Source organism: Nyctibius grandis, chromosome 3 (genome assembly GCF_013368605.1).
Source record: "Nyctibius grandis isolate bNycGra1 chromosome 3, bNycGra1.pri, whole genome shotgun sequence".
Lineage (NCBI taxonomy): Eukaryota > Metazoa > Chordata > Aves > Nyctibiiformes > Nyctibiidae > Nyctibius > Nyctibius grandis.
In genome coordinates this window covers 75117396-75138236 of record NC_090660.1, presented here as the reverse complement: position 1 = coordinate 75138236, position 20841 = coordinate 75117396, and the positions used below count along the sequence as shown (strand labels likewise).

General features: G+C 41.8%; 1 protein-coding gene across 2 annotated transcripts in view; it reads right to left on the bottom strand.

Moving 5' to 3' along the window:
- The window catches only part of PREX2 (phosphatidylinositol-3,4,5-trisphosphate dependent Rac exchange factor 2), a 199009-nt gene that overhangs the window by 34753 nt on the left and 143415 nt on the right, over positions 1 to 20841 (bottom strand). Inside the window, exons 36-37 of one of the 2 annotated variants that reach the window (XM_068396145.1) lie at positions 19625 to 19739; positions 905 to 971 (exon numbers count right to left, since the gene is read on the bottom strand). In XM_068396145.1, coding sequence (XP_068252246.1) covers positions 905 to 971; positions 19625 to 19739 — 182 coding nt within the window. The remainder of the gene's footprint in view (positions 1 to 904; positions 972 to 19624; positions 19740 to 20841) is intronic. The other variant, XM_068396146.1, reaches the window with a different exon arrangement.

Here is a 20841-nt window from a genome sequence, read left to right as displayed (position 1 = left end):
TTCGTGGGATTGCTTTTGCTCAGGGACCTGGATGTACTTGGTGGGTGATGTTGCAAGATGGTGAAGTCCGATGTGTCCCTGAAGGTGATCTGATTCTGGGTGAGACTACTTAATTCTGAACTGTATGTTGTTGCTGTATAAGTGTCTTTCAGGTTAAGACAGTGGTGATGAGACCGGAGCTACTGCATTTTCCCCTCTGCCCGTGCTGGGGGGAGCAACTCTGCCTGAGGAGGATTTCCAAGCTCTTGATCTTGGTTTTGTATATATTTGTATATATTTGATTATTTCTATTATTATTATACTCTTTTTCATTACTATAATTTATTAAAACTGTTTTAACTTTCCAACCCATAAGTCTCCCTCCCTTTTCCCTTTCCCTTCGGGTGGGGGGGGGAGGGTTAACAGAGAGCGTCTGCCACAGGTTTAATAGCCGGCCCAGCTTTAAACCGTGACAAGGTTTAAAGACAGATGAAGGCATTTGAAGAAAGCCTAAATGAGGAGGTTCAGAAGAAAGTCTTCTGAGCAGGATGCTGAAGGAGTATTTAATTTGGAACAGCGCTTCCAGTTTTCACAACAAAGAATTTCTGCCTGCACCTGCTTCTCCCCCCACATGCTTCTGGAGCAACTGCATTACTCTGGAAGCACAGTGAAAAAGGAAAGCTATGGTTGACCTTCTCAAATACACTGATGCCCTCCAGCCACACCTTCTGATATAGAACCACAGGGCACCGCATACCCCTAAAACACAGGTGGGACAAAATGCTGCAAGAGAGCTCCTCCTTTCCCTGCCCCAGCTTTAAATAATTCAGTTTTTCAATGGCATTAAGAAAGCCTCAGGAAAGGATTACAGTAACACAGTGTGTAGTATGCAAAGTTTAATTAGGCACTTAACATTTTTATTTACCTTATCTATATAAGCCGCTTTAGATGTTGAATTTGGAGGCAAGTTTGACTTGTCCAGGTAGAATGCTCTGAAAGAACAAACAGAGTAAGGCAAAACCTGTTAATTGTTTAAAGCTCCTGAACAAAATGTATGCAAGTGACTATTCTTAGACACCATTCTAAGATTGGAAATTTTTTTTTAATTTTATGCTAAGAGAGGATCAAGGAATAATACATGGATAAATAGGCACTATCACTCTCAAAGTAATAAGGAACATTTTTTTGTTCTGGAGACAAAATCTGTCCCTCTGCCTTTTGACAGTACAGTGCAAAATTTTAATGTCTAGTTAGTAGAAAAACTGGATCCGAAAGTGATTTTCACCAAAGCTATCTATGAAAAGGTTTGTGGCAACTGTCTAGATTCTAATAGTGACTTTGGGAAACTTGGCATATAAACACTGCCTGAGCCTCATGCACTACAAGCTCTCTTATATTAGCTGTATATAACTGCACTAATATAAAACTAGAATCCCAAACATGAAACACAGTACCGACAGAGAAAACATATACAAGCTCACAATATAAAAAGAAACAAAAAAGCAAAAACCCTACAAGGAGCAAATATGCATCATACAAGCAAAATGGCATTTGCAGTGTGTGCACTCATGCATGCACGTGCAAATAAAAACCAAACTCCCTTTCTGTACAATTTGTGCACGCTTCTTTAAAAATGAATTAGTGCATGCAAGGAAAAGCCAAAGAAAACTGCCATTTACCTGCAGAACACAACTGTGATAGAGAAAGCATACTTGCTGTATCAGGCTTATTTACTGTGTACTAAAGCTCATCAACCCACATTCTCCCAGTTCCTTCTATAACCTTTCACTTATCAATGAATAGTACCAGGAAAAGTTTCTATAAAATGGACAAATATTTTAAAAGACAGTTTTTTAAGAGACAAAGGTTGGCTAAGTCCTGTGTGGCACAAAGGAGGCTGACACTTTGTACAGAGGGCTTCCATGCTCTCCTTCTCTCCTCGAACAGGAAAACTTCTCTTAAACACCACAATGGAAGAGCTTTAGCAAGGAAGAGCTTTAACAAAGAGCACACAGGAAGCACGGAGCTCTTCTCCTCTCTCAAGGAATAGGAGGAACCCTAGAGGAATTTATTTTTCTTTCTACCTTATAAGCAATTTAATTGCTCAGCACAGATGAGCTATCACTGAACATCTCATAGGCAGAGGAAAAATCTTACTGTGATAAGATTACAGTTTGTCTGCCTCTGCAGTGTTGTTTAAGAAGAAAAAATGGTCTCTGCCAACAGAAGGGGGGTTGGACCAGATGATCTTTAAAGGTCCCTTCCAACCCAAACCATTCTGTGATTCTCTGATCGCAAAACTCATTCTGCTGGTTGAAAAGCTCCTAAAACCTACTGGGACACCTGAAAATAGAAACACCTGGTAGGCTTCTCTGCCTGGATGGGGCATCCAGTGAGAACCAGGCAACAGCGACCACTGCAGCAAGTCTGGTCAAGGTTAAAATAAAACAAAACAAGAAAAACTCCACTGAACTACGGAACATATAGGGGGAAAAAAAAAAAGGATTCTCCAGTGGAAACCTCAAGGTATCACTACGACCCAGCTCCACTGCCTGTGCACAAGGTGCAGACCTGACTAAAGGTCACAGCTGAGCCACAACCCAGGCTGGAACTATGGAATGTGGTAACCAAATCTCAGTTGCAATAAAATATGAAAATAAACACTGAAAAGAATGTTTCCTTGCATCCTAACTCTCAAATCACAGGATCACCTGGATCCTCCAGTCATGAAAACATTGATTCATATAACATACATAGATAAAAATTGCTCTCCCCTCTTTTTTATGCTTTTATCAGTGAGAGAAGTTATTCACATTGTTACATATGTGCAGAGCAGGGGTGCAGACTGCAGATTTGAATAGCCTTTAATTCTTCAATAATCTGGAATAACTGAGCTGATAAAATCCAGCCACCTTTAATTCAAGTAGATTTTGCTTCCCATAGCTTTGCAGTTTTGAAAAGCATCTTCTCCCAAATTTAAGGTTTGAATTAATCCCCTCAGAAAGCACAGCAAAGCTAATCTAGTTCTGTTATTCCATTAAGCCTGTTGCACGATCCAGAATGTACGCTGTGTCAAAGGAAGCTGGAGACTATTGGCAGGAAAAGAGGTTTGCAGAGAAAATTACTCATAAATCACTTTGAGTGGCCACAGCACATAAAAGCTGCCTCAGCAGCAGCAGACACTAACCTTCCTCTTTGTTAGCAAAGCTAAAAAACAAAGCATCATCCTGCCATCCACTGAACACTACCAGACTGAAAGCCTATATCGTTTTTTCCTGCCATGCCACAGGAAAATCTGCTTCATTCAGAATCGGTTCAGCACTCCCATTCTCTTTGTACTGTTATTTCAGCAAATTCAGCTGCATTAAATGAAACCAGAAACCAAATATAGAACAGTACACACATTAATGGAATACATGGAAAATAATCAACTCAGGGTACAAAATGAAGCAACATGGATGCTAGAATGGGATATACAATTATAGAAATTACTCCATTAAGTCAGTCAATTATTCATTAACCTAAAGAACAAACAAAAATCAACTATACACAACATTATTTTTAAATATCAAAATATCCTGTTACCAACTAAACTATTCTCCCCCCCCCTCCAATCAGATAACACTCCCAGATGTTTCTCAAGTTCTTTATTTTTATTGCTTTTCATAAAAAATGCCTTCGGTATTTTACAGAACACAACAAACTGTGGACAGCATATAAATTTCCAAAGCACTTCACTTAATTACTAAATGCTTGTTAAGGTCCTTAATCATATTGTATGGGAAAAGTTAATGGCAATCTTGGCATGGTGCCCAATTTGGACAGCATTTTCTAATCCATTTGAAACGAACAAGAATGAAATCATAGTTCTTTGTCTGCAAATGTGATGCCGGTTTTGCTTCTAAAAGCCTTACAATTTCTCTAAGCTGTAGCAGAAAAGCCTTTCTTTAAAAAAAAAAAGGTAGAAAATCCTATAGGCGATTATATTGCTGTGCTCCACTTTTGTAAGATATCACCTATGCAAAAATGTCAAATAATGGGACAGGTACCTCAGGGAAAAATTACACTGGAACGAGGCAACAAAGATCTTAGGGTTCAAAAAAGAAAAATCCATCACAAGATGAATGCTTTCCCAAGATGTTTTCCCAGAACCTGAGAACAAAGGAGATGCAGAAGTATTGCTGTCCTCTTAGTGAAGCTTTTTACAGGGTACCTTCCAAAACTGACCCAGACATGTAAAATCCTGAAAATTTGAAATATTGAAAATTGAACCCTAAGGAGGCTCCAAACCTGTAGAGACACACACTCCTAAGTAACTTCGTACATGCAAATAATTCAAGCAAAGCCAAGCTTCTAGTCTTACTCTCAGTTTGTTGTTCCAGGAATCCCACAGGGTTATCCTAGATGTTGATCATCTTTTCTTTGAAATACAAGGACAGTAAAGAAGTGACTGAAGTTGGGGAGAAGGGGGAGGCAGGTAATTGGGTTATGGCATTAAATAAAGGTAAGTGGGTGGTTCTGCTCTAGAAAGGTTTTGCTTTGATTTTATAGCAGAGAAGAATTTAGTCTTTCATCTTTTCTTCATCACTCTGGCATACATATAAATAAATTCATATTGTCTTCAACAGAAGGATGGAAATATATTTTCATTTTACTTGATTTTCAATCCCTTGGTCACAAAATATTCAAGATCATGTAGATAAGCACGGTCAACAACACGGCAAAGGATAAATCAGTACAGAGGTGCAGAGTCAGAAGTGTTAGAATTAGTGTCCCTAATGCTTTTCTTCAGCTCAAACGACAAAGCATGTATTTATGACATAGATTAATATCTCTATGTATTTGCATATATATGCACACATACTTTTGTATTTCTTTAATAACAATTCTGCATTCTGCCATCTGGTTGTTAACTATATAGGTCAGCATGCATATAGTGCACATAGAATCACAGAATGGTTTGGGTTGGAAGAAACCTTAAAGATCATCTACTTCCAACCCCCCTGCCACAGCCAGGGACACCTTTCCACTAGACCAGGTTGCTCAAAGCCTCATCCAAACTGCCCTTAAACACTGCCAGGGAAGGGGCAGCCACAACTTCTCTGGGAAACCTGTTCCAGTGTCTCACTACCCTCACAGGAAAGAATTTCTTCCTAATATCTAATCTAAATCTACCCTCTTTCAGTTTAAAACCGTCCCCCCTCATCTTATCTCTACATGCCCTTGTAAAAAGCCCCTCTCCAGCTTTCCTGTAGTCCCCCTTCAGGTACTGGAAGGCTGCTAGAAGGTCTCCCCAGAGCCTTCTCTTCTCTAGGCTGAACAGCCCCAACTCTCTCAGCCTGTCTGCATAGGAGAGGTGCTCCAGCCCTCTGATCATCTTTGTGGCCCTCCTCTGGACTCACTCCAACAGCTCCATGTCCTTCTTATGTTGAGAGCCCCAGAGCTGAATGAAGTCCTCCAGGTGGGGTCTCACTAGAGCAGAGTAGAGGGGAAGAATCACCTCCCTCGACCTGCTGGCCACACTGCCTTTGATGCAGCAGAGGGTACAACTGGCTTTCCGGGCTGCAAGCGCACATTGCCGGCTCATGTTGAGCTTCTCATCAACCATCACCCCCAAGTCCTTCTCCTCAGGGCTACTCTCAATCCATTCTCCGCTCAGCCTGTATTTGTGCTTGGGATTGCCCTGACCCACATGCAGGACCTTGCACTTGGCCTTGTTGAACCTCAGGCAGTTCGCACAGGCCCACTTTCTAAGCCTGTCACGGTTCCTCTGGATGGCATCCCTTCCCTCCAGCGTGTCAACCGCACCGCACAGCTTGGTGTCGTCGGCAAACTTGCTGAGGGTGCTGTCAATCCCACTGTCCATGTCACCAATAAAGATGTTAAACAGGACCGGTCCCAATACCGACCCCTGAGGAACGCCACTCGACACTGGTCTCCCATTTGGACATCAAGCCATTGACCGCAACTCTTTGGGTGCAACCATCCATCCAATTCCTTATCCACTGAGTGGTCCATCCATCAAGTCCATGTCTCTCCAATTTAGAGACAAGGATGTCATGTGGGACAGTGTCAAATGCTTTGCACAAGTCCAGGTAATGACATCAGTTGCTCTTCCCCTATCCACCAGCGCTGTAACCCCATCGTAGAAGGCCACCAAATTTGTCAGGCACTATTTTCCCTTAGTGAAGCCATGTTGACTGTCACCAGTCACCTCCTTATTTTCCATGTGCCTTAGTGTAGTTTCCAGGAGGATCTGCTCCATGATCTTGCCAGGGACAGAGGTGAGACTGACTGGCCTGTAGTTCCCCAGGTCTTCCTTTTTTCCCTTCTTGAAGATGGGGGTTATGTTTCCCCTTTTCCAGTCAGTGGGGACTTCACCAGATTGCCATGACTTCTCAAAAATAATGGATAGCAGCTTAGCAACTTCATTCGCCAGTTCCCTCAGGACCCGTGGATGCACTTCATCAGGTCCCATGGACTTGTGCACGTTCAGGTTCCTTAGATGGTCTCGAACCTGATCTTCTCCTATAGCGGGTGGTTTTTCATCCTCACAGTCCCTGCCTCTGCCTTCTGCAACTTGGGTGGTGAGGCTAGAGCACTTGCGGTGAAGACTGAGGCAAAAAAGTTGTTGAGTATCTCAGCCTTCTCCATATCCCGGGTAACCAGGTCTCCTGTTTCCTTCCGGAGAGGCCCAACATTTTCCCTCATCTTCCTTTTAGCACTAACGTAGGTATAGAAGCTTTTCTTGTTGCCCTTGACATCCCTGGACAGATTAATTCTAATCAGGGCTTTAGCCTTCCTAACCTGATCCCTGGCTGCTCAGACAATTCCTCTGTGTTCCTCCCAGGCTACCTGTTCCTTGCATCCACCCTCTGTAAGCTTCCTTTTTGTGTTGGGATGCTCTACCAAGCAGGTCCCTGAAGAGGCCAAAGTCTGTTCTCCTGAAGTCCAGAGTGGTGAGCTTGCTGTGCACTCTCCTCGCTGCCCTAAGGATCTTGAACTCCACCATTTTATGGTCACTGCAGCCAAGGCTGCCCTTGAGCTTCACATTCCCCATCAGGCCCTCCTTGTTGGCGATACATTATATTTTATATACATGTATACACACACAGTTGGAAATACAATTTTTATATATATATAATATATATAAATTAAAATTGTTTCTGTAGTACAAAGTATCCATTGCAGAAAACTATTTGCTATCACAGCAAACAAATCTAAAAGTGTTTTACATGTTCTTTCCACTAAATGGTAAGTCTCAATAAATGGTAAATTACCCAATATTATTGCCCTCTCAGCCCATTCTAAGACCTAGTGATTTTAAATGTTGTGTCCTAACATCTATGTCAGTGACACAATCCTATGTACAGTGTCATTAGTAGAGAAAGGTTTAATTATAACAAGAGAAAACCTTCATGACAGTATCATGATTTTAAATTCTCAAAGAGCATACATAGTAATATCCTGACCTTTGACAACTATTGCGCAAACTGAAGTGCAGAACACAAAATTTTAACACCGTGTGGCTCTGAACTTACCATGGATAATTCATATTTCATGTGTAAGCAACTCACTAAGCCCTTCCTTTGTACTCGGCACTGGTAAGGCCACAACTCAAATACTGTGTTCAGTTTTGGGCCCCTCACTACAAGAAAGACATTGAGGTGCTGGAGCGAGTCCAAAGAAGGGCAACAAAGCTGGTGAAAGGTCTAGAGAACAAATCCTGTGCGGAGCGACTGAGGGAACTGAGGTTTGTTTAGCCTGGAGAAAAGGAGGCTCAGGGGAGACCTTGTTGCTCTCTACAACTATCTGAAAGGAGGTTGTAGCGAGGTGGGGGTCAGTCTCTTCGCCCAGGTAACAAGTGATAGGACGAGAGGAAACGGCCTCAGGTTGCACCCGGGGAGGATTAGATTAGATATCAGGAAAAATTTCTTCACCAAAAGGGTTATCAAACATTGGAACAGGCTGCCCGGACAAGTGGTTAAGTCACCATCCCTGGAGGTATTTAAAAGATATGTGGATGTGGTGCTTAGGGACATGGTTTAGTGGTGGACTTGGCAGTGTTAGGTTAACAGTTGTACCTCATGATCTTAAGGGTCTTTTCCAACCAAAATGATTCTACAATTCCTGGCTTGTTCTGGGCACAAAGTGACAAACCATCTTTTTTCAGTCTCTGCTGTAAGTGTAAGGAAACAGAATTGTGGGAAACAGCACAGTCTGTGGGGAGGAGGATGTGACTGTAGGTCAGACAAGCAAAATACAGAGAAAAGAGGACGATAATTAGATTTAGTTACACACAGAAATACCTACAAGTGGGGAGGGGTATTAAGCAAATTTCAAGAAATTAAACTTAAGGGCTTTCTTGGCAACTGTCTTCTTTAGTGGAGTAGATAGGGAGCATAGCTGGGACACAGACTTTCAACCCTGGAAAACAAAATTCCTAAGAAACTGGACTCTTAAACAGAGGGGATGATTCTTCGTAGTGCTCCTCATTTTCTTGCAAGCCTGTAGCACCTGGCTAAACTACTGGTCTCCCAGCAATTTAAACTCTCTCTAGTCTGTGAATAGGACATGTTGATAAATTGGTGTTAGGATGAGTACAAGTATCTGAGGTGCAAACTGAGGAGGATGCTTGCAAAGGAACACCCCTACTATCCCAGCAGGCACATCACAGCCCTACTCTCAAACCTTTATAAACACACAAGCAGGGGATCATAGAAATGTGAAGACAGAAAGTCATGGGTGACAAAGAATGGAAAAAAATACCATTTGCTCTATGTAACACTGCCCACTTTTCTCATGCTACATTTTAACCCTTATTTTTCTAGGAATCTAGTCTCCAGCATCTCTACCTAGTTCCAAGATGACTTGAAGCCATCCTATTTGTGTTGTGAAAGCCAAGTTCTTGGGCCACAGACCAGTTACAGCTGCCTTCCTGCTTCTCCCATCATTATCCAAACAGCCAAATCCACACTGAACCCATTAGTACTAATTGCTTCCACATTTGCCTTTCAGACAGTAGATGTCTCCTTTTTGGCTCCTGATATTCCAGACATGGAATACAGTGTTAAAAAAGACAACACGCCAAATAGTCATTGGGTGGTCAGGGTTTCTACCACAGATACGAGCTGTACAAGCTGCAGGCTTGGGCTGGATTCCTATCAGGGACCAGGAGTGAAAGAAAAGGCTCCACCTCTGATCACTGTGGATACATGTTCTCTGCGCTTGCAGAGCATAAAGCAAGCAAAATGAACCAGATGTCCACCTCAGTAAGCAAAGACTATATATAATCTATCAAGACACGTAATTTTCAATTTCAGAACACTACATATAATAAATACTGATCACACTTTGTCAAAAGTCTAAAGAAACAAGGAATTTAACACTCACAGAAAGAGCATAGCATTGGAAGAGAAAAAAAAACAAAGCTAAATTCAAGCCAGATGGCAGTATCTTTTAGACCAGCTAGACAAATTTAATTTACTTTGTCCAGGGTCTCTCTATTCTCTCTCTGGTCTTGCTTCACTTAGATGCAATGAATCTTAATTTCTGTTCTACCTAAAATGCTTCTCATTAAGTTTATCAGGAGACAAATTTTGCTATTATTTCCTTGTTATGGCCTTCAGAGTGAATGCTTAATTTTCAATCTCTCCTTCATAAAGGTTTTGCATTTAGACAGAGTTCAGCCACGAGTATCTAGTTCATTTGGAACCACATCTTAAAAATCTAAAAGGCATTACATTTCCAATTTTTATAGTTACATAAACTACACAATAAATTTGTGTATGTAGCATTGCAGTCCAGTTTTACTGTTGCTTTTTTAAACACAAAGCAATGTATCAAATACCTAGTACTGAAATTGGGAAACAGTTTTTCACCTGCTTTACAAATATCCCACTGCACCGAAAAGAAAATATTTTCACAGAATCACTCTCTGAAATCTGTAACTCTCCTCAGATAACTTGTTTCTGAATTTGATGGCACTGACAAAAACTGTTAGTGTTGCTCATTAACATGTCACTCACTGAAGTGGATAGACATAAGGGAAAGGACGGTAAGACTAAAATCACAGGACAACAGTGGCACAAGGACAAACAGCATAAGCTTCTTAAACCACATGAGCATTCTGTTTTGGAAAAGCTTTCCACTGGAAATGGTGGAGGAAGGAATCTGCCAGCTGTAAGGTGGATTTTAATGCATTTATTACAGGAATTGATATATCATCTGTTTTGTGTGATAACACAGGTATTGTCTTGAGGACCCATCAGTTTGTTCCAGAGACAGACAAGCTCTTTCTTTCATAGTAATTAACCATCTCTGAGTAGATATGTCCTTTATCTCATTGTATCTCATTTATACCAAAGCAACTATTAGAGAATTTTATTTCAGCCTGAAGCCATGAGTGCCATCACATCTATTTTCTGCCTTGACTAAATTATACAGCATACAGAAAACATCAGTCCGCCAAGAAGCCTGTAGCTTGAGAGGTTGCTGTGCGTGTACACGTGTGAGTATAAATAAAAAAGATGTTATATTCCTCAGACAGAGTTTGTTTCATGCTTGCATAAATTCGAGGGGCTGAAATAGTTTCTTTTTCTTGTATTCTTAAAAACTAAAAGAAACAAGAAAACCCAACAACACGAAAACCTCATGGATTACAACATCCCTGAATACAGAATTAAATTAAATTTGCCATCATTCTGCAAAGGGCTACTTATGCCATAAAATAAATACAGGAGGCTTCAGACAGAGAAACTGAAGTTACATTGTAAATGAAACACTTTAAAATGACAAATATTACATTCAGTGTAATCAGATGTTCAATGTAATGAAGGTAGTTAGCTAAATCATTTGTCATTAGATTCACTGATTATAATTGCTTCCTTGGTGTAACAGACTTGCATTTACCTCCTAAAACGATATCCAAGAAATCAGCAACATAGGGAAAAAAAAAAAACACCGCAAAAAATGGCCTTTTTCCTTTACTGCTTGCTTTAATTTTTCTTCTATTATGGCTGTACAACAGGCTACAAAAGTAGCTGCCGATAACCCTGGACACAGCTGACTTCAAAGAATAGTTCCAAATCACACAGAATGGTAGGCAGGAAGGAAGCAACATTTTTTTCCAGACCTTCTTTGTCTATTGATGCACAGGCAAGTTAATTACTATACAGTGGTAATTAGCACCCACACCAGTGGCAGGGATGGCTAGCAGTCCTCAGCTGTCTTTCCTACAGCATGATCTGATCTTTGGAGTGAAGAAGTGGGTCATCATATAGTCAGGGGTGTCACAATAAAATGCCATGCTGGGGATAAAAGAGAAGTTATGGGAAAGTAGAGCTCTCCTAACCTCACCTTCATCTATTATTTTGCTTATTGACCTCTGAATATTCCCAATCCAAGCCACCATAACACTGGGAACCAGATTTTAAAGGTGTTTAGATGTCTAAATGCAAGCATAGGTGCTGAAGAGGCATTAAAAATGCTTATGAATCTAAAAGCCAGTGATTTCACTAATTTCTCATCAACTAAAAATTATCTGCATAGACAGTTTTGGAATCCAAACAGGTACACTGATGTGCAGTTTTAGGCACCCATATTCCACCACAGTTTGCTCTTGCAGTCAACAGTGTGCAGTGAAGCATACTGCAGACCAGGAAGCTGGAAGCATACTTGGTACAGCCACAGCCCTACACCCCACTGACTGACCTGTGCCCTGAACATCCCCTCTGCCTTTGAGATACATCCCTCGTGTGCATAGACATGTCCAGAAAAAAACTCTTTAAACAGCAGATGTTCCTGGAGTTTTCTGATTACAAAGCTAACCAGGAGCACCTGTAAAAAACTGCATTTTAACAGAACGTCATAGGAGGAACACAATTTTTTCCCAGTAAGGGAATTCACAGACAAAAAAAAAAAATACTAACGTGATGAAATGTCAAATACTCACAGACAAAGGAAGACTGGAAGAGCAAGCTTCCTTACTACTGTAGAGTGCAAGTCCCATCCTGGGCCATCAAGTCCAAACCTCTGGTAACTTGGACAAACATTACAGAAGTTGTCATTCCTACACTCATCAAGGTGCATTTTAAAAAATGGCTTACTTTTTGCAGGGAGTTAATCCAAACCCTGATTTCTCTGAGGACAAAAACTGTTCTCATATCCAACTAAATGTTTTATCTTACGTCACTATTCAGTCCAAGGATTGGCTGAGTTATGGCCATTCAGCTAACCTGTCTGTCAGGGTTTGTCCCTGCTTCCAACAGGCCTGCATTGCAACCAATCTTTTGGTCACAGTAATGACCACAAGATTTATTTCTATGCAACATAATAATAACTACCATACTGAATCCCACTCTGCAGGAAAGAGGTCTTTACCAAATATAAAAATCATATTCAAAGGACAGAATGTATTTCAACCAAATAATTCTTAAAGCAATAATGCTTCAAAAATTACAATTAAAGTTTACCCTCATGCTTTTACAATTACATGACTCAAGATTTGTAAGAGAATACTTAAACCAACCAAGAAGTCCAAGTAAATATAGTGCATTTGTGAGTTCTCATTATTCCTGTCAGCATTTGTAGTAGTTACGGATTCTAACAGCATTGCACCCTGCACTCTTGAAGCAAACTGTCTCTGGTATCTGTAAAAGCAAAAGGACTGATTCAGGATGGAAAACGCCTATTTGAATGGCCAGGAGTACCAAAGGAGGAAGATGGGAAAGAGCAGGAGGAGGCAGGAGAATCCAGAACGGGCTCAGTTAACATCACCCTCTGTACAGGTCAGATACACAGCTTCTTTCTGATCCTCTTCTAAACTAGAAGAAAACTGCTGAGCAATCAAACGCATAGTAATAAAGATCTTTAAAATCTCTGCTGTCCTAATTTCTTTCACTTGGTTGTACTGCATGTTTCTCATTAGCAAACAATTTGATGAGGTTAAACTTACATTGCTGGCAACTACTAGCACCAGCTCAACTTGCAAACAGAATTTAAGCGTAACTTTCTTTTCCTTACCAGTGTCAGAGGAACAGAATGCCTTCTTTGCCTCTGTCTATACTGTTGGAGGCTGTCCTGAGGAGCCCCGGACCCCTGAGGCCTCAGAAGAAGTCAGGATAGAGGAGGAATCTGCCTTGGTAGATGAGGGCTGGGTCAGGGACCAATTAAACAATCTGGACGTCCATAAATCCATGGGCCCTGATGGGATGCACCCGCGGGTGCTGAGGGAGCTGGCGGAAGTCATTGCTAGGCCACTCTTCATCATCTTTGCTAAGTCGTGGGCAACAGGAGAGGTGCCTGAGGACTGGAGGAAAGCGAATGTCACTCCAGTCTTCAAAAAGGGCAAGAAGGAGGACCCGGGTAACTATAGACCGGTCAGCCTCACCTCCATCCCCGGAAAGGTGATGGAACAACTTGTTCTTGATGCTGTCTCTAGGCACATCAAGGATAGGGGGATCATTAGGGGCACTCAACATGGCTTCACCAAAGGGAAGTCATGCTCAACCAACTTGATAGCCTTTTATGAGGATGTAACCCGGTGGATAGATGATGGTAAAGCTGTGGATGTGGTCATTCTCGATTTCAGTAAAGCGTTTGACACGGTTTCCCACAACATCCTCGCAGCTAAACTGAGGAAGTGTGGTCTGGATGATCGGGTAGTGAGGTGGATTGTGAACTGGCTGAAGGAAAGAAGCCAGAGAGTGGTGGTCAGCGGGACAGAGTCCAGTTGGAGGCCTGTGTCTAGCCGAGTCCCTCAAGGGTCGGTACTGGGACCAGTACTATTCAATATATTCATTAATGACTTGGATGAGGGATTAGAGTGCGCTGTCAGCAAGTTCGCTGATGACACAAAACTGGGAGGAGTGGCTGACGCACCGGAAGGCTGCGCAGCCATTCAGAGAGACCTGGACAGGCTGGAGAGTTGGGCGGGGAGAAATTTAATGAAATATAACAAGGGCAAGTGTAGAGTCCTGCATCTGGGCAAGAACAACCCCATGTACCAGTACAAGTTGGGGGCAGAGCTGTTGGAGACCAGCGTAGGGGAAAGGGACCTGGGGGTCCTAGTGGACAGCAGGATGACCATGAGCCAGCAGTGTGCCCTTGTGGCCAAGAAGGCCAATGGCATCCTGGGGTGTATTAGAAGGGGTGTGGTCAGCAGGTCGAGAGAGGTTCTCCTCCCCCTCTACTCTGCCCTGGTGAGGCCGCATCTGGAGTATTGTGTCCAGTTCTGGGCCCCTCAGTTCAAGAAGGACAGGGAACTGCTAGAGAGAGTCCAGCGCAGAGCCACGAAGATGATTAAGGGAGTGGAACATCTCCCTTATGACGAGAGGCTGAGGGAGCTGGGTCTCTTTAGCTTAGAGAAGAGGAGACTGAGGGGTGACCTCATTAATGTTTATAAATATGTAAAGGGCAAGTGTCAAGAGGATGGAGCCAGGCTCTTCTCAGTGACATCCCTTGACAGGACAAGGGGCAATGGGTGCAAGCTGGAACACAGGAGGTTCCACTTAAATATGAGGAAAAACTTCTTTACGGTGAGGGTGACCGAACACTGGAACAGGCTGCCCAGAGAGGTCGTGGAGTCTCCTTCTCTGGAGACATTCAAAACCCGCCTGGACGCGTTCCTGTGTGATATGGTCTAGGCAATCCTGCTCCGGCAGGGGGATTGGACTAGATGATCTTTCGAGGTCCCTTCCAATCCCTAACATTCTGTGATTCTGTGATTCTGTGAACTATAAAAATAAGTGCAATCTGGCCGACCGCGAAAAAGAAATCCAGCACAATTAAGAATAATTGTGGGCCAGATGCTGAAGATTTGCCAGCAGTTTCAGAAATTTCATAAACCAGGAACTGTTTTTTTTTTTAAAAAAAATAACATCTTTATTCCGATAAAGGACTTCCTACATATTGCTGGGGTAGGGGATGTTGCCACAGGAATTGTAGAAAAACTCAATTTTAGCTGGCCTTACAATAAAAGTTCCCTTATATTATTAATTAGATTCAAATAGCTAGGGTTAAGTCTATTACAGAAGATGGAGGGACATTCTCTCCATTCCACATAAGCATGAAATTATATAACTGATTTTCTACTGTCTTTCATGCATTTTCATAAAAATGGTAATCTTATCATTACTATTTCATAGGTGAGGTAGCATTTGCAAAAGCCCCAAAGCAAGAACCATGAAAGAGAGAAGCTCTTATGATGTTTAAATCAGTGTCAAGTAGGACAATTTTGCACCTGGATTTATTACACAGAATCACACAGAATGTTAGGGATTGGAAGGGACCTCGAAAGATCATCTAGTCCAATCCCCCTGCCAGGGCAGGATTGCCTAGACCATATCACACAGGAACGCGTCCAGGCGGGTTTTGAATGTCTCCAGAGAAGGAGACTCCACAACCTCTCTGGGCAGCCTGTTCCAGTGTTCGGTCACCCTCACCGTAAAGAAGTTTTTCCTCATATTTAAGTGGAACCTCCTGTGTTCCAGCTTGCACCCATTGCCCCTTGTCCTGTCAAGGGATGTCACTGAGAAGAGCCTGGCTCCATCCTCTTGACACTTGCCCTTTACATATTTATAAACATTAATGAGGTCACCCCTCAGTCTCCTCTTCTCTAAGCTAAAGAGACCCAGCTCCCTCAGCCTCTCGTCATAAGGGAGATGTTCCACTCCCTTAATCATCTTCGTGGCTCTGCGCTGGACTCTCTCTAGCAGTTCCCTGTCCTTCTTGAACTGAGGGGCCCAGAACTGGACACAATACTCCAGATGCGGCCTCACCAGGGCAGAGTAGAGGGGGAGGAGAACCTCTCTCGACCTGCTGACCACACCCCTTCTAATACACCCCAGGATGCCATTGGCCTTCTTGGCCACAAGGGCACACTGCTGGCTCATGGTCATCCTGCTGTCCACTAGGACCCCCAGGTCCCTTTCCCCTACGCTGGTCTCCAACAGCTCTGCCCCCAACTTGTACTGGTACATGGGGTTGTTCTTGCCCAGATGCAGGACTCTACACTTGCCCTTGTTATATTTCATTAAATTTCTCCCCGCCCAACTCTCCAGCCTGTCCAGGTCTCTCTGAATGGCTGCGCAGCCTTCCGGTGCGTCAGCCACTCCTCCCAGTTTTGTGTCATCAGCGAACTTGCTGACAGCGCACTCTAATCCCTCATCCAAGTCATTAATGAATATATTGAATAGAACTGGTCCCAGTACCGACCCTTGCGGGACTCCTCTAGACACAGGCCTCCAACTGGACTCTGTCCCATTGACCACCACTCTCTGGCTTCTTTCCTTCAGCCAGTTCACAATCCACCTCACTACCCGATCATCCAGACCACACTTCCCCAGTTTAGCTGCGAGGATGCTGTGGGAGACCGTGTCAAACGCTTTACTGAAATCGAGAATGACCACATCCACAGCTTTACCATCATCTATCCACCGGGTTACATCCTCATAAAAGGCTATCAAGTTGGTTGAGCAAGACTTCCCTTTGGTGAAGCCATGTTGAGTGCCCCTAATGATCCCCCTATCCTTGATGTGCCTAGAGACAGCATCAAGAACAAGTTGTTCCATCACCTTTCCGGGGATGGAGGTGAGGCTGACCGGTCTATAGTTACCCGGGTCCTCCTTCTTGCCCTTTTTGAAGACTGGAGTGACATTCGCTTTCCTCCAGTCCTCAGGCACCTCTCCTGTTGCCCACGACTTAGCAAAGATGATGGAGAGTGGCCTAGCAATGACTTCCGCCAGCTCCCTCAGTACCCGCGGGTGCATCCCATCAGGGCCCATGGATTTATGGATGTCCAGATTGCTTAATTGGTCCCTGACCCAGCCCTCATCTACCAAGACAGATTCCTCCTCTATCCTGACTTCTTCTGAGGCCTCAGGGGTCCGGGGCTCCTCAGGACAGCCTCCAACAGTATAGACAGAGGCAAAGAAGGCATTCAGTAACTCCGCCTTCTTTTTATCCTCTGCTGATACTTCTGATACTGCGGAAAAGCTGGTCACAGTTCCATGGTTACAAATGAATTTTGCAATAAAAGCAAGGATTCAGCTTCTTGACTTTATATGATGGATAAAGGTTATCTTTCCTGAAATCCACTAAAAATTTATTATATCTTTTGATTCATTCAAATAAATAATTTGTAAATGAATTCTTTTAAGGTGTACATCAGTATCAGATTTGTCACCCAAAAAACACCACACTCGTCAAAAATGTTCTATGTACTCAAACTTTAACAAGAATTTACCACAAGAAATTCAGAAGAAGCTGAGCAAAGGTATTACTCATTTTTAATTTTACTGTCCTGCTTGGGTACATCCCAAATTAGGCCAACATCTGTGTTTGCAAGAGGGACCATACACAACAAAGTGGTCTCATCTGTTTCACATTATTAGAGCATTAGTATCTAAATGCATCAGGAATAAGAGAAGCTGAACTTGTATCAAGAGTTCTCATCAACGGATGGCTCGGCTGCAGTGTCACTGACAACCAGTGGTTTCATTCCCACTAGTCCCCATCCTCTTCTCCCACTAGTTTTTCTTTTGCTGATTTTCATTTACCTTCCACTGCTGTAGTGACGGAGAGTTTAAAAGATGGTCATCAGACGGTCATTTCACAAGCAAGCCATGCATTCCTTTTCTATGGAGAAAGAATAGTTTATGGATTGTGTCTTGAATGACTTATTTTATTACTGATTAGGTGGTTCTGCATGGAGGGATTTCTTCCACTTGAAAAGTTTAAGATAGTATTACTGCACTTGAGTATGTTTCCAGGGAATATTCAGTTTCACTTTTTTGTTCTTCTTTAGAGCAATTATCCAAATGTTAATATCTTTTGCTGCTGTAGTTACTTTATTAGTTTCTCCTGGCCAAACACCTACACAGGCTAGCACATGGCAGAACAAGCACGAAGCATCTGCTTTTCTGTTTTTCCTCTTCACATTATGTCAGTGAATTCCTGAAGCTGTTTGTGCCTCATTTAAGAAACGGATAGAGTTCACCAGAAAGAAAACAAAAAAATCAGTTACTGAATGTTCTCATCAGACATGAGATGGCTGGAAAAAATCCAAAATTTTCCTGTTCTTGTGACTGGACAGAGCTACCCATGGTAATTTTTGTTGAATGCTAACTTTTTCATAGTGACTTCTTGCAAAACTAGGCCTTGGAGGTTAGCAACTGATCAGAGCTGTGAGTCACAACACCGTAAGTGGAATGTACCTCATTAGAGTCGCAGCATGAATGGAGCTCCTAACACACGAGGTAAGCAAGGTCAGGGAACATTAGAGCATAAGGTCAGGAACAATTTCTTTTAAGGATTTTCATGGGGGCTAAATTTGACCTATTCATAGAAAAAACAGCAGAAAAAGTCTTGCCTTGTCCAACTGATAGAAATCTCTTGCCAACACTAGCTGACTTCATCTAGGCCACATACTGGCATGACCAAACCTTTCTGTAAAACTGATTTATAACACAAGCCTTGTCAAACAAATAGTCAGGAGGAACCTTTTTTTTCCAAATAGGAAGTACTAATACAAGAAGGTGGAAAACAGACTAAATAAATACTACATTTGTCATTAACATAGAAGTGCACTGACACAGAAGTCACAAAAAAATGAAATATACAGTACTCACTGAATACAACTGGTTTTAAAATCACTTTTGCTATAGTACTGCTTAGATTAAAACAGAATCTAGAAAGTCCACTGCTTTGATAACACAAGAAATACTTTTGTAAGATTCATGAAGACAGGAGTGGGCCAATAGCTGAAAGAACTGGAAAGATAGACCCTCATTTATCTCTTTCCCCTTCTCCACTGTCCTTAACCTCTTTTTTTAGCTCCTGTTCTCTGCTGCTTTTAAAAGCCGCCTAACAGTTCTAGTGAACTGGTAGTGTTTCCACCTGATTCAAGAATTTTAAAAGTTAACAGATGTGTTTTTACTGCAGTTCTTTGCACCCTTTTTCTTCAGCTCATGTGCAAGTAAGTGTACTCAGACAGGTGTTTTTCACAGATACAGTGAGATGCAACAGTGGTCTATGTACACATCTTCATTATTTTACTTCATAACTAACAGATTATTTTGTATACCAGAAATTATGCCTTTATGTGTAACTTCTTAATGAAATACTTACTGAAAATACACAGCTGCATAATTTTTACATATACTGGCAAGTATGCACTCTGTAATCCATACCTGAAGGTTATACAAGTATCCAAATACGTTTATATTCCCATTAGTATGGTGGGGGGTGGGGAGGAAGATGCTCAGCTTTGAGGAAAACCACACTATTTTTTTAACTCCTATTCTGTAGGAATTAGGTAAAAATGGTCTGCAAAATCAGATCATAATGTTTAGGCAATTCTGATACTCCATGTGTGATCAAGCAGACATTTCCTTTTCTATAGGCATTAGTCCAACAACCTGGAGGCAATTACAGCTATAGCTTTCATGGGAAAACAGTTTTTTAAAAAGTAACTTAACAGTGCAGGAATCAAAAAAGTCAGAACCATGAATCTTCAATCTTATTCAATCATGCACCAAAAAACAACCACCATACGACATACTTCAGTTTAAAGATGTGTCACAGAAACTGAGTTGAAAAGCAGAACTTGGTAAACAAATGTCAGGAATGTTGGTTTATTACCCACCGTAGTTTCTGGTTGTACTGCTTGACTTTTTCTAGTGAAACTGCATTAATCTGAGCTTGAAATTCTTCCACTGAGACACTGTCTCTGTAATAATATCCCTCCATGCTCTCTAACGCTGTGAAAAGAGAAATGAGAATGGAGGAAAAAAAAAAAAAATCAGTATTAAATATTTAGTATTCACCTTCTTTGTAGCTTTGTTCACACACTAGTGAATTACTTTTTAACCTTGAGACTGTGACCCCACTGTGGATTGCTGAGCTGTTTCCGTATGTCATCAAATTCATACAGATCTCTCTAAGATTTCATTTACAAGAAAAATTATATTTCTTGCCCTGTGGAAAATACAAAGGAGAGTGCTAGTTTGAGTTCCATTGCTCTAATTAAAGTACTCCTGCCCTGTGAATATAAATGTGGTTTTTAGGTCTGATATATCCAGGAAGAAAACAGTAGAATGAGCTGGGGTAGAGGAAAGAAAGGATTAATGTACCAGCTACTTTCACAGAAGGAGACCTAACAACTTACGAAGCCAAATTTTGGGAGATGTGGAGGACCTGAACCTCTAGTTATTCCCACTGATAATGTGAATGCCTTTTTCTGGATCAAGTAAAGCAAACCTCTCTGGGTCTCTGAAAATGCCCTATAAGCTCCTTTTCAGGGATCAGGTATGTTTCTAATGTCAAATACTTGACTATGTCCACCTTTGTTATATCTGCTTCACCAAAGCAAGGATGAATATTGCTACAAGAGCTCAGGAACTAAACAAAGACTTCCATTAAAGGAAGGATCATATGTCCTTCTCATACGATTATTAAACAGAAATTAAAAGGAGGAAAAAACAAATGCACTATTATTCCATTTTGGGATGCTCTTCTAACAATAGTTTTCAAAAAAAAAAGAAAGAAAAATAGAACATTCCCCCAGCCTGTTTTAGGTACTCAGGGAAGTTTAACCTTTTCTTTAGCCAAGTCACATCAAGTGTTTGAAAGGTTCTCAAGAAAACTTGGACTGGAAAAATCAAGATCTTCACATTAAGAGGTTAATCTTATCATAACATAAAACATAGGCTCTTGGTGAAATAATTTTTTGGGGGAGAAGCATTAAAGATTTTACAATTAGGAATATTGCCACTTAAACAATCCAAGCACATTCTAAAAATTCACCACCATACCAGAAAATGCAAGCCATAAGCAGAGTTCTGATGGAAACATGCTGCTGTC